The sequence below is a fragment of the Perca fluviatilis genome, chromosome 12 (assembly GCF_010015445.1).
Source record: "Perca fluviatilis chromosome 12, GENO_Pfluv_1.0, whole genome shotgun sequence".
NCBI classification, from domain to species: Eukaryota; Metazoa; Chordata; class Actinopteri; order Perciformes; family Percidae; genus Perca; species Perca fluviatilis.
Window position 1 is genome coordinate 22,975,346 of NC_053123.1, and position 26,309 is coordinate 23,001,654.

The 26,309-nt window shown below is 38.7% G+C and overlaps 1 protein-coding gene across 11 annotated transcripts in view; it reads left to right on the forward strand.

The window, feature by feature from the left end:
* The first annotated feature begins 3,256 nt into the window (after positions 1–3,256).
* The window catches only part of dachd (dachshund d), a 121,482-nt gene continuing 98,429 nt past the window's right edge, over positions 3,257–26,309 (forward strand). For 9 of the 11 annotated variants that reach the window (XM_039818131.1, XM_039818136.1, XM_039818138.1 and 6 more), the window contains exons 1-2: positions 3,257–3,315; positions 5,459–5,589. In XM_039818131.1, the coding sequence (XP_039674065.1) occupies positions 5,560–5,589 (30 nt within the window). In that variant the 5' untranslated portion in view covers positions 3,257–3,315; positions 5,459–5,559. The other 2 variants (XM_039818132.1, XM_039818133.1) reach the window with 2 other exon arrangements.

The window sequence follows — 26,309 nt, forward strand, 5'->3', positions numbered from 1 at the left end:
CCTTATAATACTTTATAATATGTCTCAGGATCACCTCTTCAGCATCTTTGATCGGGAAAAAAATGTGATCTTCTAAGTCAGGCGCTATTTTGGCCAGAGTGAATGGCCACCAGTGTAGTGTGTGGAAAAAGAGACATGTAAATCAAGTGGAATGTAGGAGACGCTCGTATCAAAAATGGGACAGCTCACTCCACTCAGACTTGGCCTGGCTCCCAGGAATGCAGTTAGCTAGCACACAATCACTGCCTATTCACGGTGGCACAGCTGCTGTGGACATATGTTCCCCACCAAAGGAGGAGGACATCAACCAGGCACACCTTGAACAGGTTAGCAGATGAATAGCATTCAGTCCTTTGACAGTCTGCCCTCGTCTCGTTGTTTTTTCCCTTGCTCAACAAATAAGTTCCTCTCCAGTGTGGCCTAAACTTTTCCCGTTCATTCATCCATGACAAAACCGAGGGCATTAAAACACGACAGTAACAATATTGCAGGTTAGAAAACGCGAATCACTAATAGCGTTACTTCTGTAAATAAATATCGGAAATCAGTGACATTGTTCAATCATTTAGGGTGTTTCAGCGGGACCTTGAACCTCAAGGAACAGTAATAAGGAATATTAATAGTGAAAGCGCATACAAAGACTTTTTTCCTAGCCCTCAGCAAATGACCAAATGTGAGAGAAAAGATTACATTTATTCATAGCTGGTTTTCATCAAGAAGCTTAAAACCCAAACTTCCACTGTAACCCCAAATTATATGCATATTGAGCTGACCTCTTTCACCCTTTTTCTTAAAGCCATAGAGGAGGCGTGATATGCAAAAACCCACAGATCCTTGAGCTCATCATTTAGACGATTTCAGCACTTTTGGTTTTCCTGCTGTCCAAGGGTGATCACGTTAGTCACTAATAGATAAAGAAGAGGCTCCTCCATTAGCATGGAGGTCGTACGTATAATGTAAAAATTCCCAAACCTTGCCGACACTGCAGTCAGAGAAAAAAAACAATGTGATTTACACTTGAAATTCACTCGATGCAATGTCAAACACTTTGAATTGAGAGACAGAGAAAGCACCAGATAACTGCAATCCATTCACACATTATCCATTGTTAACACTCATGCTTTTGTCACCCATCTCTGCAGCTATGACCTATTAGCTTTAGTGGAGTGCTCTGAGGCCACGGAGCCATGTGAAGGCTGTTCACCCATCCAACAGGGCCATTTACAGGAGAGAGACCCCAGAGCTGCACCGCAGCAGCTCTCTAATGACTCTATCAGCTACACTGATGAGAGCAAATGGCACCCAGAGATTTCAACACATTCGTTGAGCATGCATTTCATTTTCTCTCCTTCTTTCCGTTATTGTGTCGTAATGGTAATACATAAGTGTGCATGTAAGGGCATTGAAAAACATTTGAAAATAGATCATAGCAATATCTTTTTATTTTTTTATATTCAGCAACCCCTACTTACACCACACACACACACACACACACACACACACAAAACACACACACACACACACACACAAACACACACACACACACACACACACACACACACACACACACACACACACACACACACACACACATACCAAGTTTACACTAAAGTTAATATGGGATGATGCCACTGTCATCTTAAGTTGCAAACACATCTTCAAATGATCTGTTAGCTCTTTAACCTAAATACAGCCTCTGTATAATTATTGTGATTTCCAAGGGAAGCGGGATTGATCTTCCACCTCAATCCAACAATTACAGGAAACTATGTGTAAGATAAAAACAGAATATGTGCTTCCCTTTGTGAGAGATGGTGTGAAGTCACAGGAGTATTCATTAAGGCCTTTGTGTCCTGTTTGAAATAGTGCTGTTAAAGGCTTTAGCTGTGGGCATCTCTCTGGAAGAGATATAATGATCCTCCAATTAGAGACAGAGTCATGAGACCTGTTTATTAGTCCTAATTCATCTCCTCATTGTGCTGAGCATATCAAATACCACAGAGGAAAAAAAAATCAACAATTTGCCTACCATAATTACAGATCTATTAATAGTTTCACAACAATGACAAGCAAAGCTATTCACATCATTTTCTGCAGTCAAGAGCAATGCCGTAGCACTGTCAATATATCCATTAAAGCCTGCATTTATACCAGCTCAGTGACATCTTGCATTTCAAAGATGACTCTGAGCCCTTTCAGATAAATTACACTTTTTCATTAACCAGAATGGTTTGGGTATTATTAATTCTTAATGGATTTCGAGACACCTCGCTACATTTGTAGCTTATCATACAATAGCAGGCATTTGTGGCTGTAAAGGTATTTTCAATTAAGAATAAGAAAATTAAAAAAACCTGCAATGCATTGTTGAGGTTTCAGTTTCAGGAGGTAAAAAAGAATACAACCTACTACAATGACAAATACCTATTGTAACTTAAAACTTCCACAAAGCTCACAACATAAACATGGAGACTGTTTCCCTGATCCGACAACCATAATCCTTAAGATTATTATGGTTTTTATTAATTCTCAATGATGACGACAAAAACAAAATGAACATAAAATTCTTGATTGGTGATGGAACCTTTTATGTACATTCAGGTTATCTGTAGTACAAACAGTATACTTTTTTAGCATTACATCATAGTAATTTTCTGAGTGTACAATAGTCCCTTATAATGAGTTCAGTAAGCACTGGGTCTAATCTCATGGTAATGATACAGTTGTTTATCTTTACATAATACAGATGTAATAATTACTATATATGTTAACAGCGATAAAACTAATTAGTCAACTGATTCACAAGGTTAAACTTTTCAGTGCAAAAATATATATATATTTTTTACAAATCTCCCATTACTTTCTTGCCAATATCAAGCCAACCTTTCACTAATTTTCTACATTTTTGTATCATTTCTGTGTAGCCAACACTTCCTTACAAAAAAGTATAATTTTACTGTGAATGTTGGATGGCATTTTCTTTTACCATGGCTATGTCATGGTAATGGCCATGGTACACTGAATAGTAAACCATGGCACTGGCCAGGGTACTATGGTGTAAATACAGCAATACATCCATGAAATACAGCCAAGCCACAAACAGTGGCAGCACAGTACATCACTGTCATCGTTGTTGTCCATATAGTACAGTTTTGCTATGTTTGCCACTGTATGGTGGTTTGTGCTTAAATAATACAATGACACATTGTACAAATAGTATAGAAGTGAAGAAGAAGAAGAAGAAGAAGAAGAAGAAGAAGAAGAAGAAGAAGAAGAAGAAGACTTCTGGCAGTGCGAGACAAGTTGCTGCACCAGGTAAACTGACATTTCGGCAGTATGGACTCTCCCCACTATGAGGTGTTTGACGTCCTGCTAACCACCACCAGACCATTGAAAAAGTAGCCAGTAGTAGCAGGGTAAACTTCAGGTAACTTCGCTTTGACCCGCTCCAAACTCCAGCGGCCATCACACACACAAACACTTGACGACGGAAAAGCGCAGGATGCGCCGCATTTGCGCGCGTGGTAAGAATATTCCGGTGTTATGTCGAAGTCTGTCCCCATATGGTCTGTCCCCAAGTCAGATGGCGTTCCCCTCCCGTCCCGTAGCGCCAGAGACTGTTAACCTTTGGTAGCGCCACCTCAGTAGAGCAGTCCGTTCATAACGTTACGTTAATGATAGCCATAAAACGTTAGCTAGCTTAAAAATCTCAGCTCGTGTTAGCTGGAAAATTATTCACCTAGAAACTAGCTAGCATTAAAGCTTGGCCAGTAACGTTACAAAGTACTAGCTAGCTACCAAAGTACGGAAGGACTGTATCAGCCAATGTAAGTAGCGTTAGCTTGAAAAAGTTAGATTAACGTTAAGCTAATACAGTAAAATGTTAGTTTAATGTTGGCTAAAGGCTAAAGTTCACGGCCATCTATTATTTTTTTTTAAATAAAGAGTTACTATGTTGCAGATATTGTGTGGATAAAGCTAATCTAGCTAAATATAACGTTAACCTAATCTGTTGTGAAAACCTCATACTGTAAGTAACGTTAATGTTCATTAAGTTGTCATACTTGAGTAATGCAAGGCCTATCCTATTTTACTTTATCAAAAAAAGAACCACAGCAGAAAGCAAGAAGCACACTGCAAAATGCCTGTGGAGGACCTGCCATGCCACAATTTAGAAGAATTCACAGTAGATGATATGCAGTATGTCTATTCACAGATTCATTTTTGTTTCTGTTAATCACAGATCAGAAAAGGCACTGTCACTAATGCTAGGAATCAGGACAGCTCATTCTTGGTATATAATAAGATCTAGCTACTGGTTTTGTTGAACGTTTGGTCAGGATCTTATTTTTTACAGTCTATGGTCAGGATGATAAGATGCAAAGACGATATGATGGAACATTGGCCATATTCAAATACTTACATTTAACAGTCCAAATATTTTACAGTCAGTGACTAGAAAATATACCTCCTGTACAATTTAATGCCACCCAGCACAAGAGCCCGGCCATAAATCCTAACTTGGTGAAACTTAAAATATGACATTTTTCTTCAGACAGAGAGACAGAGAGGTGTTGATTCACCTTTATGGCTCATGATACTTTATTGGGTGATTATGTTTTCACTGCATGAGGTGACACAACCTCACCAACACCACAGGTACGCATTCACTGTGGGGAAAGTAACTGATTTCAGGGTCTAGAGGAAGTTTGTCAGCATGAAACATGTTTGGCAGGTAAAATTTACTATTGTACTGCACTATCATACTAGTTATCAAATTACCGTGCCCTTTTTTTCACCTTAGTACTTCTTATATTTGACGTTAAACTAGAAGCTATGGCAACATTTTCACAAGGCTTCATCAAGTTACACATTTGCCACTGAATCAAATTACACTTTCCTCAACCACATGGCCATGAGCTTCAACGTGATGTTAATTTTTTTATCATCTGCCCATGTCTGCCATGGACTTAAAGAACAATCTTTAACTGTAGGAATGCAACCCTATTGAATTAAGGTGAATGACAATTATGTGAAAAGGGGATTTCATAAGAAACTTTAACAATTTAACATTTTTTTCCTGAGTTCTGGCTTCATAATTATATTCGCTCCTGATTGGTCAGAAATTGAATAATGATAGTCTCATGGCAAGTCAGTGATACTGTTTTTTGTTAAACGTTATTCATTCATTATCTAAGGATAGACATTTTCATTCTTCCTAAATAAATAATTTTCCATTGTGTCTAACTGATGATGATGATGATGATGATGATGGTGGAATGATGGTTTGTCATAGTTCTGTTTAACATTCTGGACTTATGGTGAACACAATGCTTGGAAGAGTGGACTCAACTTCAGCAAAGTGAATGGAATCACTAAGTGCATGTGCATTGCAGTTTAGTTTTTGATATGGGTAATACTAACATCATAATGGGACAACATGCTTTTAAATTTGCAGTGTTTGGGATTTTCTAAGCAAGGTGGCTGCAGTGCCGTCGCAATGCGGTCCATCCAATCCTCCTGGCTCGAGAGTGTTGGCAAGCTCCTCTGATCCCCAAAATGATGGTGGCAAGTCGACCTCAAGTCAAGGTAATACTTGTTAACAGATAACATAACTTTATAGTTATTAACTTTAGAAAGCCACAACACCAGTACAGTAGATTTGAAACATCAGTACAGCTATCAGAGCCCAACCCACTGTCATATGCATTTATTGTTTCCTTAAGAAAAATCTTTGCTGCCTCTATGACAAATAGTACAGCTCAAGACAGTAGAAGCAGATGCTGCTGCCAGTTTTTGGGAACAAATTGTGGACTGCACTAGCACATCAGCTAAACATTGTGCCGGCTCCCTTCTGAACTCCATCATATTACCAGCCAGAATGAGGCCAATGTGTTGGCACATCAGAGAAAATGTGAGGTTTTCTTACCAGTATAGTTAAACCTGGCCCAGCTCTTGCCACAACACAATACAACATCATCCGGCAATGTAACTTGAACTAGGTAGTTCTAAAGTTCATCTCATGATCAAGTTGTAAATAGACTGGTTGTATTGTAATCCACTGTGCAGTGTTTTGGCATTTGATAAGCCTTAAAACTCCTGGATCTATTACTCAAAACGGTCTTCCTGGATTGTATTTTCCTTCCACATTAGAACAAGGCTGTTTAAAATCTGATACCCAGCTAATCTGAAACGTTACATTTCCCAAAATCCCTCAGTTAATGAATGATGTTTGTGAATGGTTTACCATTTTATATTGGCTTATACAAAACTTTTTTACGTACAGTTCATAGCAGATATTCTGGGTCTTGTGTTATTTGTGAATTTTGGTTGTGTTCCATATCAGAACTTATGTAATTTGTCTTCATAATAATTTCATACCAATGGTTTTAAGACACAGATTGACCTATAAAGGGCATAATGATAGCTCTATAACTTTTCCATAAATTTGGGGGAACTGCATAAAATATTGCCGATCACGTCACCTGCAATAATATTATACATATTGTTTCAGCAATAACACATTCCATTGTTGTTAGTTTTCCTGGCATTTTCTACTGTGGTGCATACTTTCATCTAGCCTACTTCAATACATAAGCAAAATATCCAGAAATAGCCTACTGTTTTGTGACTCAAAGGATTTTGATGCCACAACTTTTTACCTAGCAGCTTAACTTGAATTTAGTGTCGTAGTGGCATTTAACACATTCATAACATTGTTTGGTAATAAAAGGTCATTATTAATTGGTTAGGTTAATAATTCTCACTTACTCTTACTATGTGCCCACTATAAATGTGTTAGGGTAAATAAGAATAAACAAATGCTGATAAAGAGAAACCTTTTGTTCACCTAAGTGAGACAGACTGAGGCCCGGCTTGTCTGTTAGGACAGGGCAGCTCTACTTTGGACAAATTAATCTCCAGCAAAGATGACTTAGATCAACTTTGAAAAACACTAAGATGAAAACCCATAAAATGATTACGAACGGCGGCCAGAATGACAAGTATTATCAACAAAAATTAATCAGGTGCATCTTTTCATGAACTCAATTAATAATGTGCAACAACGGGGTCTTTTTTCCCTGGAATGAAAATTAATTAGCAGGGGAAGGTCACTCGGAGATGCTGACATCACTCATCAGGCCACTGTGGCAGTTCTAATTATTTGTCTTCCAGGCTTGGCTGATCAAAAATTATTGCCATACCTGAGCAACATTTAGAAAAAAAGCTTTGTTTAAAGCGCTTTTAATTAGACCTGCTATTTGATTAATGCCGTGTAAGCGCTCAGGATCGGCCCTCTTATCAGCATTTCTGACAAGTTTGCTGGGTATTGTTGTGTGAAAGACATTTTACTGACGCTAACCGACTGTTTAGTATCTAATTCGTTCATTTTAGTTGCAATTAAAAAGCTATTTACTGCGAGGGCACTTGTTGATATTAATATAGATGTTGTAAACTTTGACAAAGCACTCTGTATTGATACTTGAAATACATGTGGCATTAAGTGATAATAAGAAAAGAAAATTGCATTATGTGGATTAGACCTAAGTTAAGTTAAGCTAAGCTAGTAACTAACAACCTGCAACATCATACATGAACACAGTGCTCTTATGAATTTTGCAGTGATCACCCAAGTTGCTCCCTGCACATTCTAAGAGTGAGCAAGTGTAGCTCTAAGGCCCCGCAATTTATTGCGTTTTTGTCAGCCATAATTAATAACAAAAGACAAAGGTCACAGCAAGCAAACATGATTACCTAACCCCTGCCTGATAACATATCTAGCCACTACTGGGCCCCTTGGTCACACACTGTACAGTACAGAGAAGACTTGTCACAAAGCAGCGTTATGATCAAGGCTTTATCAAGCTCTTGCGTTTTTCCACAGAGTTACCGTGGTGACTCGTTGCCTGAACTATCTTCAACCCTTACTACATCAATTCACATTACCTGCAAATTAGCAAAGTTCTACTTTCAAGCTCACAGTACATTTGATCCAAATAGACTCTAAATGCCATTTCTGTTCCTATTAACCTACGGATCGGTGTGGCAGATATTTTCATGAGGTTGCTGGGGAAAAAACACGAGGCTAATGGCTTGGTTGTGACAGCGCTATTCATGATGATTTATGATTCTGTGTTTAAGTTGATTACTCCACTGCTGACTCGGAATACTATTTCAATTAGTGCACTGAAGGTCACTCCACGAAATCCCTCCATAATCTATTCCTATTAACACTAATGCGCCGAGTATCCATATCTGTTCACCCTTGTTGATTCAAATCATCCCCACTCCTAACGGCCAGCTTGTTTACCAGTTTACTGGTTCGGACGTATCCTAGATGGTAATTTTCTCTCCTCCGTGTATCATTAATGTCTTCAGTCTTGACACATGGCTAGGAGGGACATCTCAATAGAGCTTGTGTGCATTTTTATTGCTTTTATTATTTCTAATTTGTTTTACAGATCAAGTGATATTTATGCTGAATGAAATTGATCCTGAAAGCCCTATAGGCAAACGTGGTAATATTGTGAGGTTAGAAAGCAACAACCTCCTATTACTTGTCATCATGAGAACCAAAATAGCCTCAGCGTGATCAAACTTTTAGAGGTCTAAATTAATTTTACATCACTTTCATTCATACTCCCACTCACCCATGCAGAGGAGGAAATTAGCTACCTGTATTTAATCTAATATGTTCCCACTGTAAGCGCTGGTGGACATGATAGACTTAATCAGTTCACACTGAATCAAAAAGCTCAGCAGACAGTGCATAGCCATGAACAATGTAATACGTTTTAAAGACAGGGTTTCTAAATTTTATTACCTACAATGGAGGCTTACTTTATTCTATAGCATACGTTACTCTCACAATACAAATATACCTAACCATCTGATTTAGTTGTTCTGATTGCAACTGAGGCAAGGTATGAATCAGAAATTGGCAACATATTTACTGCTGAAAGTTTATTGCATATAACTTAAAACGTTGTTGTTGTTTGGGTTAGAAGCAAAAGATTGTATTAGATGTTAAACAAGCAGAATGAAAGAGGTCAAAACTTTGACGGCTCTTATCAGCTACAACAGACCACTAGGCCTTAGGACAGGAAACATCCCTTTTTGAGAGAAGGGTAAAAGTGCTGACATTGTCACCACTTGATGGGACTCTATCCAAGGGATAGGTGAAAACACTTGGGCACAGTGACATCAATTTTCAAGATGATTTAACTCCATGCTCCTGTGTTGGAGGAAAGAAACTTCAGACCCCTGATTTACCTCCGATGACAGCCACGCGGCCCCCGAAACAATGTTTCCAAGGCTACTAGCGAATGACGAGTGGTCACGTCTGTACAGCCGTCCCCATTGGTTTGATTTATGTGACCGGGATCCAATAAAAATGGCAATCAAATCAACCCAGCCACTTTACAGGTAGAGGGCTGTCTGATTGAGTTGTCGAAGGCATGGCTGAGGCTCAGAATGATTATGCCAGGAAACGGAGAGGGGTCCATCTCTCCGCACCCAACAAGGACACCATACATCTCCCCATGCAGCTTTCCTACTCCACTGTGAAATGTATCCAAAATAACTGCACACCTACTGCTTGCCTGCCTCCCCTCTCTGAAGGTTATTTGTCGTCTGAAGGACTCTCCCTGTCAGAGTATGATAAATACCATGTACACAGACAAGAGCAGCGTCAGGTCCAGGATTAGCCGGAAAACTCACTGATCTGTGAATAACCTAAAAAAGAGGAGCTGAAGATTAGCAATGATGCTTTTAGGAATGATCCATCAAACTCAACTACCTCAGTCACTCAAATGAATCATCTCACTTGATTCTTTAACCCAGGCGAAGTACGAGTGACTGCCGCGCTACCTGCAGGTCACAGAGATCATTTTGAGGATGTTTATTAAATCAGTGCTATCAATTTTCTTACTGATCATCTTTTATCTGTCCTGTCCTTGGGGATGAGTCAAGCACACAATGATGTTAAAGGTTGCGGTATTCAACTTATGGCTTTTCCATTCAGCCTCCAGAGCTCCGCTGGCAATATTAAATTACGGCCATTGCCATAACGTACAAATTGATACCTGAAATATGCCCCATATTGAGAGGGCCTGTCACTAAAGTTAACTCACTTTTGTTAACAGAGCTACTGTACAAAGTAGAACCAAAAAAAAAAAGAACAAACAATAATCGTGAACTATTTGCCTTGGCTTTGAACTAATGACAACTTAGGCAGGCCTGTTTACTGTGCATGAGGAAGCACACATTCAGGAAGTAAATTGGATCAAAGTACAAGCAGCTGCTTAAGTACTTACTCGCTTCGATAAGCAGAGTGAAATCACCATCATTGTTGCATTAGAGTGACTTGCTTCAGTCACCGCCAGGAAAGCAGACAGGAAGAGAAGAGGGGAGCTGATAGTGTACCAGCTCCATGTGTCATGAAGGAGCTGCTGGCTAACAGCCAGCCTGAAAAGGAACAATTGAACATCGCTGTAGAAGCCTTTTTGTGTTGGAAACACAATCACCTTGTTAGAGAATAGAATGCATTGTACAACAGGTACAAACACATCCTCTGGAATAATAGTCAAGCACGTGCAATTTAACCAAATCAGTCCACACATTTCAAGACATACATTTATGAGTAAGGTTTTGTTTTGTGTTTTTTCATTTGGCTGTAATAGTTCAATATTATTTCATAGAAAAGTAGGCTATCACAACAGTCAACAGGATACAAATTTAAAACAAAACATGGAATAAGCTTGTCAGTAATATAAGCAAACAATAGCATATATAGGAACCTGTGGCCCTTTCAATTTTTTCTTTTTAAGGGTCGAGGCACAGAGGGAAAACAAAGCTTCTCTGATCCGAAGGATCCAAAATGACATCATCTTAAGTTTCCACTGAACTCTGAAGACCTTTCCTCTCCAGCAACGAGGACACAAGGAAAGTTCAAGGATTGAGCAAGTCAGTTGGACTAACATGCCACAGAACAGGAAATAGCCATTCATTGATTTTGTGTGTGTCCAGAAAGATCAATTTTATTCTTCCTTTGTTTTCAGACTACAATGCACTAAAGCTCCTGCAGCAGCAGGATGTGTTTCGTACAAGCATGGTCCAAATGAAGCTATAAATCAAGTGTTGGAGCAGAAACACATAATGTCATCCCCCATAGACCACGTACTGTACAGTACCGCACCTCAAACTGCTCCATTCTGCTTTCTGTCTGTCTGCACAAACAGCCCTACAATGTCAGACAATCTAATTAATATGACTGTCAAAATATGAAAACAAGGACTATTGAAAACTGCTCAGAAAATGTAGCTTGATGCACAATATTTTCTTTGGATGTGTTGAATATATGTAGGCTTGTTCTTATCCTAAACTCTTCATTGAGACGTTATAGTCATGGTCTGATTACGTTGTATTGCATTCACTTCTTTATGACTGTTATCTAGTTCAACATCATTCTGTTGTTATGCAGTTTGCTGATTAAGTGTGTGTGTGTGTGTGTGTGTGTGTGTGTGTGTGTGTGTGTGTGTGCGCAAACGCGCACATATGCGTGTGTGCATAAACTGACACTTCTTTAATTGTATTGCACTTGTGCTATCTGGTGCTGGAGTTAACTCGTAAAAGTGAAGTCTCAAGCAGATTCCCAGCGTCTGCCTATTTAAGATTCATAGAAAAGAGCATCCACCCCAATCAATATCTACTTGAGATTTAAGTTGCATTATGTGTCCCCTTCACAGGCATGATTTAAAACATCAGCACAAAGTATTCTTAATTTTATTGCCTGCCGTAAATTAAAATTAATGATGCTGACATCCACAATTAACAATGAAAAATGCAGATTCTTATAATTACTTTAGCAGTAATATTGTTTTCAGCCCAGGCTCAAGGTGCTCCTCATATGCTCCTCAACATTCAGTAAAACACAAAAAGACAGCTTCATTACATTTTATTTGCTATAGGAAACAAAAAAAGGGTCTAACAAAAATCCACAGCTCATTTGGGAATATCTCGCCATGCATAATTAAGCAAATTTGATTGGAATTAAGCATGACTTCTTTTGGTTGGGTTTTAATGAATGCAAATCAGGCATCTACATCCCTAAGATTAATTTCAGCCAATTAAAAAACAAAGCTTGTTGGAAAGTGTAAAAGTGTTCAAAGCAGGGTAGCAAAGCAGTTTCTCTCTCCCTCTTCCATTCCCTCTCTCTCCTCATCTCATCTTCATAACTTACACTCAGGAGAATCCCCCCCCCCCCCTCTCAACTTTGATCATTAGCAGTTACAGGCAAACAGTATGAATTCAAATGTGGCAGAAATGCACTGCCAAGATCCTTATGCCTTTTTAATCTGAAAGTTGCACCCCTTAATAGTTTCTTTAAACAATTATTGTTTAAGTACTTCTGTGTTAACACTGTTAGCGGATGCATTTGTCAGAAAGTATACCAAAGTATACTCACATTTTGATACAATGTGCTAATTTCTTGCATGTGATGCAAAGGTAAACTTTAGAGCATAAAATATATCATTGTTCTGGCTTTTGATGGGACAAAATATGACAATTATTCTGCATTAGTTTGCCCACAATAATGTTGGCATAACCTGAAATCAACCTTTATCAGTGTTCAAGAACATTCAATCCATCTGACTTAAGCACTCAGGAGATCTCATCGTGGTATTTTCCATGTGAAGGCACCATTGCACACCAGACCAGTGACAAATAACGCAGCTCACACCAATAACAAATGCCAGTGTCAGGCAGTATGTATGGCTTACGTAGGTGTTTGTCTCATTATGACAGACAGCCTTACATTATCCTCCATCTTAAATGTTATGCTGTTTTTGCACAACAGCACTGAGTAAATCCTGATTATTTGGAGAGTCTGACGCCAACACTAATGATTGAGGGCAAGCAGGCACCTTCGGGCTAATGCTAATCTGCCTGCACATTGCTCAGAGAACACCGTGTACATTGATTTGATCTCTCACATCAAAAGACAAACAGTGGTGCAAGTCAGCACATCCCCAGTCAATGTCATTCCTTGAAGTGATTCCCCCACATGTGCATTTTCATGGGCCTGGGGAGGGAGGGAGGAAGGGAATAGAGAATTAGGTGATCGGATCTATTGGCATTTCTTTAAAGGAGATTCATGGTGGGAGGACATAGGAAAAGTGAGGAAAAGTGGTTCCCCATTCGCCTGCTAGCCAGAGCCAGTTCTGAGAGGCTTGCTGTGTTTAGATTGCATTAATCCCTCTGTCTCTACCTGTTACAGAGCTTTCATTAATGTTGTCTTTTAACATCAAGTCTCCTGCAGAGTGGGGAATAAGTGGAAAGTTCTCAGAACTCTACCGAAAGTTCAAAGCGCCACAAGAAACCCTTTATGTGTTCCCTTAATCATTCAAAAGCCCATCCTAGTATGCCACTTGCGTAGCTCCTCCATATGACGAGATGAATTAATATTTGGCCTCTGATGCATTCTTTTTGAAAGAATAAAGGAATGTGAAGGAAAAGCATTATCTATTCAAGGAGCGCAGGGAATACCCTGACTGTGTCTCAGTTCTGTTGTAGCTGCTGCGTCTCATTTTGTCTGTAGCAGATCACAGGGCTGCAGACTGGTACGTTTCTGAGGGAGAATGGAGAGTGGGAAATTGTACTATTTTATTAGAACCCTGTGGGAGAGTTTTGTAGACGCAAGCATGCCATTGAGCCTATTTGCATCATGCTAGCAGTGAATAGATATGATAATATTGTAATACTTTGGAATCACTCCCACAAAAGTGGTTTATATGATGATTTTTATGTGGTGAGAGCCTCTGGCAGAAACCCTCGTGATATCAGAGAGACAAGTTCACCTCACCATTTTATATTCATTCATTTTTACCTAAAACATTTTAGATCAACAGCTTTTCAGACTAAAGTATATCTTGTCAAATCCTTGTCAAAATAAAAGTCAGTATAATTTTTATTTCAGGACTGTTCTCTATCATTTATTCTATTCCGCTTCTTAGTATTTTTGTCTGTTAGTCCTCCCCTGTGTTAATGTATTAACTCTAATGCCTTAGGCTTTTTATTTCATTCAGTAAAGCCTCATTGCTATAGAGTTGGAGTGATGCTTACTTTATGCACCAAGGACCACACATTCAAGTGCACTAGAGCAGACCTACACGCCTTTTGAAGCATTTGGACAGCGCTATTATAAAAGTATAGTGTTTGTACATTTGTAACTGCAATTGCAACTCAGCCATCAGTGCAAAATTTGCTATTCTAAGTTTCCTCAATGCAACGAAACAGAGAGTGGGAAAGATGTGTGTACCCTTTATTTTCACACATAATAACACAACAGAGATTATTATGCAGGGGGTAAAACCAATGAAAGGCTATTCAGTGCATTTGTTTCAGACTGCCATACTAAAAAACTGAAAACTGGAGTAATTTGCACAAAGGCTTTAAACGTTCTATGCATGCAGTGGCTTTTAAAAGCATTTTAATTAATTTTCATTAAATTGCATTGAATTATTTAAAAAGAGGGTACTGTGGAAAAACGTCTGTCTGCTAGGTGTAGCCTGGCTAAATTGTGTGGAGTGAAGAGATGTTACTGGGAGATGGGAAGCCCAAGGGACAAGCAGGAGGACAATGCTGTCTCTTGGGAGAATTTTATGCTGCTGAAGTGAATTTGAATACATAAAGGAGAAGTTGGGTAATAAGGAAAGGGGGGTACAACATAGCCTGTGTTCTCCTGGTCCCTTCTGTGGGAAAAGAGGCAGATTCCCCTATGTTTTTTTTCCATTCTGGCCCTATTTTCAATTCATCTAATTTTGCATTTTAAGGTCTGCAATTGTGCCACGAGTACATTAGCTCAAGAATTGCTTATGTTACCTCCGCACATCACACTTTTCAAAAGTCAAATGTGTTGCTCTTCAATGGTAATTAATCTCTTTCTAATGAAAGTAATCATTACCGCTTCAGAAATCTGTTACAGATACAGTGCATTGCAGTAAAAGTATTGGACAGATGTATTGCTTCCACTAAAGAAGTCACATGGTTCCACCTAGTTAGTTAACTGTTCTGCCTCTCTGTCAGCTAGATATCTCAAAACCTCAACAGATGAGCACAAAATTTGGTGGACAGATGGACCTTGTGCCAACAAGTGAAGGATTTGATTCAGGTAGTTCTCTGGATCCAGGATTTCCTGATACAAGTCTGTCCTATGTTAGCTGTAAAACTACCTGATCTCAAACCTTGTTCATAATGTCATAAAATAATGCACTGTCCATGCGCCTCATAGTTCTATTTATGCTCTGATTGTGTATAAACTGAACTGGGATGTTTTCGGTGATTACTTAATTCACTTACAAACAGGCAGCACAACATTACATAAAACATAAAAACAAAACAAAAAAAGAAAGCAACATATTCGTATCAGCACATTTTCCTGCTCAGGCAGGCAACGCCCCGCACATTCTCCCTTCTTAGTTTTCCTGTTTGGTCTGCCCTCTTTACTTTGTCCCTTATCTAAGCATCATTCATTCCTCATCTGTGATCCTGCACTTGGCTGTGGTCTGCGTGGCTTGGCACCCTCCCATTCCTCCTCTACCCCACTAAAGACACTGCTCTGCACTGTTCTTTGTCTTCAACTAAAAGCAGAGGGGTTGGGGTGTGTGAGGGCATTACTTGTTAATATGCAGCAGCCTCACCTGTTTGCATTACACCTTGCCATAATGTCTTTCGGCATCTTGATCCCTACTGTATGCAGCTTATAGTACAACTAGGATGTCAGCAATACAGTATTTAAAAGTAAAATCTTATGTTAAATTGAGATTTTATGTAAAGTTTTTTTCTAAACAATATCTGTTTTGGTCTTTTTTTTTCTTCTCCAAATTGTGTACCAAATTTCTCAAGGAGCAGTCCATGGGTCCCAATTGGTCCTTGTTGAGCCAGATCTAAAGGTATCCCAAGGTAAATGGGGAAATTATTTTTCTTTCATATTTGTATCATAAACTATACATTATACAGTCAAAGCATCTTTAAGAACGACTTTCAAACTTTGGCCGGTAATAACATGAGAAATACAATTTAAACTAATACTATATCAGTAACAGAGGTCTTTCCTTCGTATGTCAAAATCTGGTAAATTAAAGGCGTAACGCATCCATTTCAGGGTCCATGACCTGAAACCATCCGTGAAACATGCAGAGGCATGTTACAGTATCACAGTAAGCTTGAACTCGACTGCAGCTGATGTGTTCTGTGTTCCTGTAGAGGTCACTGTTGTGTGGTGCCTCTGTGTCAGATTGGGATACTATCAGCAGCCATAATGCCTTCCCTAATGAAAGTCTGCAGCAAGTACTGTGACATTGAAATAGACTCAGAGAATGTGAGCAAGAGAATAATTACAAAGTTAATTTTGTTTGCAAAGCCATAATGTCTAGTACAAACAACATTTTAAAAGGGAAAAGTTTGTTGGTGCTTAATCTGTACAATGATGAACAGTAATTATTTTTTTTGTGCCAGTGTTAATCATGCTGTACCAGTAGTAAGTTAATTCGGACCAAATAAAGAATCTTATGTATATGTGTCTGAAGGCATCTTAGAATTGTAGGATTAATTCCTCTGTGGAAGAAACACATTATGTTAATCACAAAATCCCCATATTTGTGTATCTGGGAGATGATTGTAGTGAGCGATTATGAGTGGGCTTTATTACCAAGAACACAAATTAGATACTATGAATGAGTTCATCCCAAGCATTTGTATGTGCCATTTAACTCCAAAATCCTTGTTTATTAAACTCCAATTGCACATATGAATCAACTCTTTGGCATTAATCATGAACAACAAGGGCCCAGATGGTACAATCTTAGCCAAGCTTGAATTAATACGAAAGGTTGAATCGCTGCTGCATCGAGATCCTCTCAAGGACCTTTGAAGAATGACATGAATAATCATTGTTGTTGGATGCATAGTTTACTAAGTCAGCAGAGCATAGTAACCTACTGCAAACTGAGAAATATTATAGCACATGGTGCTGCCCTGCTAAGACTTTTTGATGTATTGCAGCGTGGATACTAAAATGAAGAATGACTTATTGCACTAATTCATACTATAAAATTTTAGTATCATATCATGCACCATAATATCAGTATCATACAGTGATTATGGTAACTAAACATAAACATGGACAATGTGACACCCTAATAATGGTTACAAACCATTGGTTCCTTCCATTGTTACAGCCTGTTGATGCTGTTAATGGTTAGCAGCTTCTCTTTAGCTTGGCTCACATAACAGTATAGTAATTTCAAATTTGTCTTTTGGTGCTCATGTTAATGACCCAAATGAACCGATATATTGGATTGGTATCAGTGCTGATACTGACATTAACTTACGGGGTTTTGCCAGATATGAGTGATGCACATTAAATACAGTTTTTTTTAGGCCAGTGTTATAAAACTGGAACAGTTCAGTTTGAAAAATTTGTCAGAACAACCTAACTAAAATTTACTCCAACTTAACCTATAATATCTAAGTGTAGTTACAGCTTCATGTTACCTTACGTGCAGAAGAATATTCCCAGGCCTTATCAGTTCCACACAGTCAGAAATACATATTTTGAACTGAAAATTAAAACAAAACACTGGAATAGGATTAGGGTGAATACCTTGATCAGTATCAGCAACAAAATGCTTTTCACTAATTAATAGATCTTGATATGCAGTCATTTAGTGATAACTAGTATAACAAATTCATGTCTGAAAATGCAGTCAACAAAAGGTCAACTTGACACTATTGATTACTATTTTCAATCATAATCACTGTAATATAGTATTGTTATATCTGTACCATTACCATTAATAATTCCATGTGTCTTATATCAATAGCATACAGTAAGAAGGAAGGGGAAAGGGAGGAGAAGAAGAAACAGTATTCAAAAGAATGGAGCTAACAAACAAGGGTCAAATGGCAAAACTGGTGTGTATACTACTTTTGTGCAACTAAATGACACTTGAACAAATATACAAAACTGTGTAGGATTACAACTTATTACATGAATATCGTGTCACTGTCTTCTGTTTACAGTCCTCATCCACTTTGCTTTGGCCTCACACCTAATGTATTCCAGCTTTGCTGATCTCCTGATTCCAAAGGACATTGCATCTCATTTCTTGTCACTTGTCTCCTAAATTCCTAAAGGTACAATTAGCATTTTGTTTGACGAAATGTTGAAAGGTTCATAGATTGATATTTGCAAAAATGTAGCAGGGTGTTTTTTTTTCAAATGCAAATTCTGACATTTATTAACTTTTATTACAGAGACTCTGTTTATGGATTGTAAAGCTCTGCATAGATTTAATGGGAATAAAGTAAAATTGTACTGTTTAAACACAATCAGTGTGGCAAACCAGCAAGTGTGTAATTTAGTGTTGTGTGGCAATGAAATGTTTTACGGGCCTTGATTTATGTCCTGTGCATGGCATTTCTAATGAGAGAGACCAACATTGCAGTGCGCCTGTGTTCCAGGAAACTACATTTACAGCAGATCTTTTTTCTCAAGAGTGTTTTTCCCCTGTGAAATAATGTCAGCACTTTCCCACCTTCAAAGTCCTTTTGTTTCCAGATCTATTAACAATTCTAATTGTACAGGAACACTTGTTAAGTAAGGCTGGTAAATAAAGCAGGAAACGCATTATTTCCTTTTAGTGCAGATTAAAGGTACAGCTATGCTGGGTTGAAACACATTAATGAGGTTTTAAATAAAAATGCTGGCAGGGAATTTACACCGCTGACTGGTTTAACTGCAGTAAGCAGTTGATTTTCCTTGATGTTAAAGGGGAACATTATTTCACTCACTAATGAAAAATACATCTTTCCACCCTCCTATCTGTTAATTAACATGTTTGTGTTAAGGGATTTTCAAAAAGGGATACAATCGCTTTCAATCTGATTAAAGTAAGTGATACATAATAGGGAGGTTGTTTTTCTTCGGTCCTTCTGTTAATTGAATAGCTTTGTATGACTTGGAATGTTTTTCCTAGTCACAACAGTTTGCCTGGACCTAGCTGCTCGGGATGCCCCTATCTTAATTACGGATCATTTTCCAAATGTGGTTCAATTTCCTCAGCAGGACAGTTTCTGTTAACTGCTATTTTTAAGGCCAATAACAACGTCAAAGCTAGGGATGATTGTAAAGTTTCATTTGTTTTCAGCGAGACCGTTGTTATTGTCAGTAGATCATCGATGAAGTTTTTCAGACTATTACTTCTATAGCTTATGGCTGTGATTATCTTGATTTCATCAAAAACTAAAAAAAAAAAAAAAAAAAAAAAAAAAAAAAAAAAAAAAAAAAAAAAAAAAAAAAAAAAAAAAAAAAAAAAAAAAGGAAAAAAAGAGACAGAGAGACACAAACAGAGAGAGAGAGAGCGAGAAGGAAAAAAAAAAAGAGAGAGAGAGAGAGAGGAGAGAGGGAGGGAGGTTTAAATATAATTTTACCATCGGAATTTCTCAATTAGCATACCACATTTTCTCCATTAGATAAACTGCCTTTAGAGAGCTGGCTGGTTTAATCTGTTTAATGTCCGTGTAAACTATAATCTCCTGATTCTAAAAAGAAATCCCCTAAGGACATCATTCGCATACACTCTTCATAAGACAGTTTTTGAAAGACATGATCGAGTGCAGCTTTTAAAGAGGGATTGAACGGTGATGGGTTGTTATGCCTATCATGCTTTCTTTTCTGTGGCACATGGATTGCGCAAGTTGTGCTTTCACTTGCTGGAGTTTAGCTAATCATTAGTAATTATGCTTTTACAAGCTTGTCCTTGCTTGACTATCAGTAGAGCATACAGTATAGACGCATTTCCGATTGTTCCAATAGTATATAGGTTTATGTGAGTGCTCAGTCTTCCGTTTAGTAATTCTAGGGAGTGTCATGGCAACAGCCTGTTGTCTCTGAAGTCATATGCTACATTAAGTCACTTCTCTTGAAAGAGGGCAGTTGCCGTTTTCTGAAAGATAATTTAGAAGAGAAATCACCACGTGACCGGATACATGAATCAAACTTTGAGCTCAGATTGAACCTGAAGTGTCAGCTGTGTATACATGTGCATGACTACCAATGATAGCAGCACTGGGCTGTTAGTGTATATAGATATAGAAATCAGGATTTGTTGTTATTCTATTGAACGATGAGCAGAGAGAAGTCAGAGTGTTTACATGCATATCATTGCCTTCCATCATACACTGCAGGCTGTATGAATTAGGGCCTGCAAACACAGTCTCATTCTCCTTGCATCACGCCAAGAGTCACTCCATTGATTACCCTTCCCTGCTCCCAGGAAATGGCTCATGCATCTCGTGTACATTATAACAAATGTTCTCTTTGCATTACAATTGAATTGTGATTGTTATGTTCAATCAATGGGGAAAGGTCACGGGATCGCTCCTGCCAGCGCTTTAATGGAGAAGTCGATGAGGATTCATTTTAATCACTGCGGCTGTGGCAGAATGAGCACAACACTGAGAGACTGTCAATGGCCCGGTAATTACCGCTGTTTATACAGGTTTCTGCTTTAGCAATTTAGATATCCACAAATCTCTCTGTTTCTTGCACCCGTTATATTGGAAGCTGCGTGGCATCAAATGAAGTACTGTAGGATGTGGGCCGTGACTACTCTTAATTGTCGGTGAGGCTGGCTCTTTAAAAATGAAGCGAACTCCATTTGCTCCTCTTTTGAGCAGTCACATTACCAGAAAGCCGTTATTTTACATACTTGGTGTGAAAGAGCATTCTATTAGCTCAGCTGAATCCTGAATGCCTGTGACAGTTCAGTTGTATCGAGAAGTGAAGATTGTGTTTGTACATCACCCATATTTCAACCCAGTCTCACGGCAGTTCGTGAAATGGTCACGTAATTTAATCTATTGATTGGTGTACAGGGACACATTTTTCTTGTTTATTTCGTGGTGGCCAGCACGTTTTTTTAAACTAATGTATTTTAATGGGAAGCATCTTTCGTGATCACAGCACGACTACGGTAGGGAGTTGTATGAAAGGCCGAAAATCCACGTAGGGAGGTTGGTTGGGGTGGTGGATTGGGTCAAACGACACAGGACTTTCACCCCGGACTTTCCTTTCCCCGTTCTTCTTTTTCTAAACCCAACCCGCATCCCCCAGAGACCGGCCCGCGTCCCCCAGAGACCAGACCACGTCCCCCAGAGACCGGCCCGCGTCCCCCAGAGACCAGACCACGTCCCCCAGAGACCGCGGATCGTTTCCCCTGTGTCACATTTCCTTTCTCTGTTCTTCTTTTCCTAAACCCAACCCGCATGCCCCAGAGACAGGCCCGCGTCCCCCACAGACGGACCACGTCCCCCAGAAACCACGGATCGTTTCCCGCGTGTCACGTTTCCCGCGTGTCACGTTTCCCGCGTGTCACGTTTCCCGCGTGTCACGTTTCCTTTCCCCGTTCTCCAACCTCCGTGGACCACCACGAAATAAACAAGAAAAACGTGTCCGTGTACACGAATCAATAGATTAAAAATGACATGACCATTTCACGAACTGCCATGAGACCGCGTTGCATATTTACAGTGCATGTCTGTCTCGGTTGATTCTACTGTAAGTGTGCAAATAAGATATTGGTACTAAATGATCTTATTCTGTAATGTCATTGCTCTTAAAGGAAGTGTGATTGTATAAATAGCTACAGCTAATGTAGACTTAATTTCCCAGAACTCTCGCTAAATGTGGATTCTGTCTTCCTTTTCCGACTTTATTTTCTGTGTTCTTTCTTGTATGCTTCTCTTTGGTCACTTTTAATCAACGTGTGTTGTTTTGAATGTGCTACACATAAGGTCTTGACTTTGTACATAAAACTTGACTGTAAAAAGTAGTTTGCAAATTATGTATAAGCAGTGTTTGGAATAACGCCGTTTAAAAGAACGGCGTTAGGTAACGACATTATTTTTTCAGTAACGGGGTAATCTAACTAATTACTTTTCCCGTCGTTACAACGCCGTTAACGTTACTAGACGTTAAATGCGGTGCGTTACTATGCATTGATTGAATAAACGGTGTAATCCGAACGCACTCCTGGCTCACAGCTAGTGAGGAGGTGGGTTAATAACGAGCTAAGCGATCATGATTGGCTAAGGCAGAGTCATGTTTCATGGTAGCCAATCAGAGCCAGTGTTTTAACACACATGCCAGCACACGCGCCACAAACACAACAGCTAAACAGAGATTCGAAGAAGCAGCAGAGATGGCGAGTCAGGAGAAATCCGATGAAAAGTTGGCATTTTCAAGGTGGAGATATAAGCACTACTTCCAATTCATTGTGGTCAAATGCAAGAACGTGCATGTAATGTGTACATTATGTCCAGGAGCGAAGACTTTGTCGACATCCGTTGTAAGCAACTCTAATTTAATGAAGCATCTCACAACGACACACGCATCTACAAAGCTAGTGGCCAAAACCACAGATACCTCCACCACAGATGATAGCTCGCTATCCACTAGCAAAGAAGGACTCGGAGCAAAGTCCTCCAAGCAGCAAAAGCTAGATCTTTCTGCCTCGCAACAAAAAGCTACGACACAGGCTGAAGGCAACCGTATGATAGGAGGTATGTTGTTAAAAGTATACAGTGCCTTGCGAAAGTATTCGGCCCCCTTGAACTTTTCGACCTTTTGCCACATTTCAGGCCTCAAACATAAAGATATAAAACTGTAATTTTTTGTGAAAAATCAACAACAAGTGGGACACAATCATGAAGTGGAACGAAATTTATTGGATATTTCAAACCTTTTAAACAAATAAAAAACTGAAATATTGGGCGTGCAAAATTATTCAGCCCCTTAAGTTAATACTTTGTAGCGCCACCTTTTGCTGCGATTACAGCTGTAAGTGCTTGGGGTATGTCTCTATCAGTTTTGCACATCGGCTGCATTTTTGCCATCTTGCAAAACAGCCGAGCCAGTGAGTTGATGGGTTTGTACAGCAGTTTCGTTTTTACAATTCCGTTGCGGTGTTTGTTGCCATTTAACACCTGTATTTTTTGTGAACATTCATTGTTTTTTTGTTGTTGTTGTCGGTCCCAGTCAGGTTTTTGCAGATCATCATTTTGTTTATTTTTTTCATCATTTTACCTCTCCCTGCCAGCAGGCCAAACCTGTGCTGACCACCATGTTTGCAGTGGGGATGGTGTGTTCAGGGTTGGTGTGTTGCTTTTACGCCAAACATAACGTTTGCATTGTTGCCAAAAGTTCGATTTTGGTTTCTCTGCCACAGCACCTTCTTCCACATGTTTGGTGTGTCTCCCAGGTGGCTTTTGGAACTTTAAACGACACTTTTTATGGATATCTTTAAGAAATGGCTTTCTTCTTGCCACTCTTCCATAAAGGCCAGATTTGTGCAGTATACGACTGATTGTTGTCATGACAGAGTTCCCACCTCAGCTGTAGATCTCTGCAGTTAGGTGATCATGGCCTCTTGGCTCATCTCTGATCAGTTTCTCATTGTATGAGCTGAGTTTAGAGGGACGGCGGGTCTTCGTAGATTTGTAGTGGTCTGATACTCCTTCCATTTCAATATTATCGGCACAGTGCTCCTTGGGATGTTTAAAGCTTGGGAATCTTTTTGTATCCAAATCCCTTTAAACTTTCTCACAACAGTATCTCGGACCTGCCTGGTGTGTTCCTTGTTCTTCATGATGCTCTCTGGCTTACGGACCTCTGAGACTATCACAGAGCAGGTGCATTTATACGGAGACTTGATTACACACAGCTGGATTCTATTTATCATCATTAGTCATTTAGGTAACATTGGATCATTCAGAGATCCTCACTGAACTTCTGGAGAGTTTGCTGCACTGAAAGTAAAGGGGCTGAATAATTTTGCACGCCCACTTTTTCAGTTTTTTATTTGTTAAAAAAGTTTGAAATAGCCAATGAATTTCGTTCCACTTCATAATTGGGACCCACTTGTTGTTGATTCTTCACAAAAAATTACATTTTTATATCTTTATGTTTGAGGCCTGAAATGTGGCAAAAGGTCGAAACGTTCAAGGGGGCCGAATACTTTTGCAAGGCACTGTATGTGTCATATAAGTTTATATGGTGTAACTGTTTACTTTTCTTACAAAGATAATACTTGAAGTGCAGGATAAACCTCTTGCTGTCTGTCGACGTGCAATAAATATTGAAAGTTATTTACAAACACTTATCTGTTCTACTCATTCAACTGACTTGTGAAAACTGCTAAAAAAAAATCTAAATTCTTTGACATATAGCAACTTTTTTTTAACAGTAACGCAAATAGTTATTTTCCTGGTAATGAGTTACTTTTATTATAGAGTAATTCAGTTACTAACTCAGTTACTTTTTGGAACAAGTAGTGAGTAACTATAACTAATTACTTTTTTAAAGTAACGTTCCCAACACTGTGTATAAGCAACAACTTTGAACCAGAAATGCAGTTTTGTGTAGGGCTGCAACTAAAGATTCTTTTTTATTATTGAGTAACCCACTGATTATTTTACTGATTAATCGTTTGGTCTATAACATGTCAGAAAATTACATATGAAAAATTCCCGGAGGGCACCCCCCCCCCAAAATAAAATATAAAATAATATAAAATAATAAAACAGCAAAATTATCTGGTTGGAGAAGCTAGAATAACATAATGTTTGGAGTTTTTGCATAAAAAAGGACTTAAATGATTAATCGATTAATCAACATAGTTGCTGATTAACTTCCAGTTGTTTCAGCTCCAATAAAATATTATATATATTTTGGATTGTGACTAAGAAATGTAAGTTGTTCTGATCAGAAGAATATAGAAACTGCCACTAAACACTCAATGGGTTAACATTATGCGAGACGTACTATGCTGTTATTTGTAATTAGAAAGAAACTGATGTGGCCAGTGTAGAAAAATGATCACACACCCTCTGCTAACGGTGTGCTCTCTGACATCTCCCCTTCACCCCAAGTGGCGTGTTTGTGTTGGACGGTGTCTAAAGATAGATGGGGTCAAGGCAGTGTAACCTTGGAGAAACAAATATTCATGATCAATAAGTGCTTTATTCCAAGCATCTAAATGATTCCTATGTCTAAAGCTGCTCCCCCTTTCCTTCCCCATTTGCCCATGCAGAAAAGCAGTTTGAAGATTTATGCAGACTAGGTAAAAGGACATTTTAAAAGACTACACAGTATCACTGCTTTCAAATGTCATGTAATCATAGGTTAGGAGAGAGTGCTGGGCACAGAGAGCTAAGTGATGTTACAGATAATGAATTGCCTCTGGAATATAATACATCGTGAGTATGATTCTTTGTTCCAAGCTCTGTACACCAAGTCTGTTCAATTAAAGTTATTTATCTCTCTTGTTTTTTAAGTTCATCAATTATATTGTGATACACTTAATGTCCATAAGAGGATGATGTATGATTGGTCTAATTATTTCTTATTCACCATGCTTTCTAAAGCATATCAATTTTGTTAATACCATGTAATTAAAACACGTCAGTGCGCTACAAGTTGCTGGCTGTATTAATGACTATGAAAATTATTTTAATTAAATAGCCAATTATAGAAAAATCCTAACCATGAGAATTGACATTTAAATGAATTCAATTTAAATTGCTTTTCAACATTGTTTTATCAAAGCTTTATGGGGTGAATAAATTATTACATCAAACAATATACTGTGTCATTGATCATACACAAGTCTCGTCCCATATCCATACATTTTGAATCACTTTCCTGATGCCATACATCATACTGGGTGATTACATTTTGACATAGTCATTTGTTTACTGCAATCTCATCCACTTGTACTGTACTTCTGTGTACTTTTGGGAAAACTCTGTTAACTGTTTATGTTACTTAGTTGACCAAGTATTTAGTCCTGCTAGAACTTCATTCACGGTACTAATTTCCAACTATTTTGCGAAGGACAATTTGACACTGCCACTACATAGTCCAACTGTGCCTGAAGAAAATATTTGAGACATTTTTGTCACAAGTAAACAGTATCTCTTCGAGATAGGTTCCCATACATTATTTTTACATGCAGTGGTGCTTTTGCACTTGTGCTGAATTATATCAACAAATTGTTGTGGTGTAATGTACAGCAGCAGTTTACAGATTTTATGTTATGTTACGCTGTGTTTTCATAACCAGGGTCAGACACATGCGCCCACCCAGTCTGTTGAAAGGCCTTTGTATCTAAAACATCATACATATCCTGTGGTGCCTTTAATACCTATTAGGCTACTCAGGCTCATATATTTTTTTTCCTGCATAA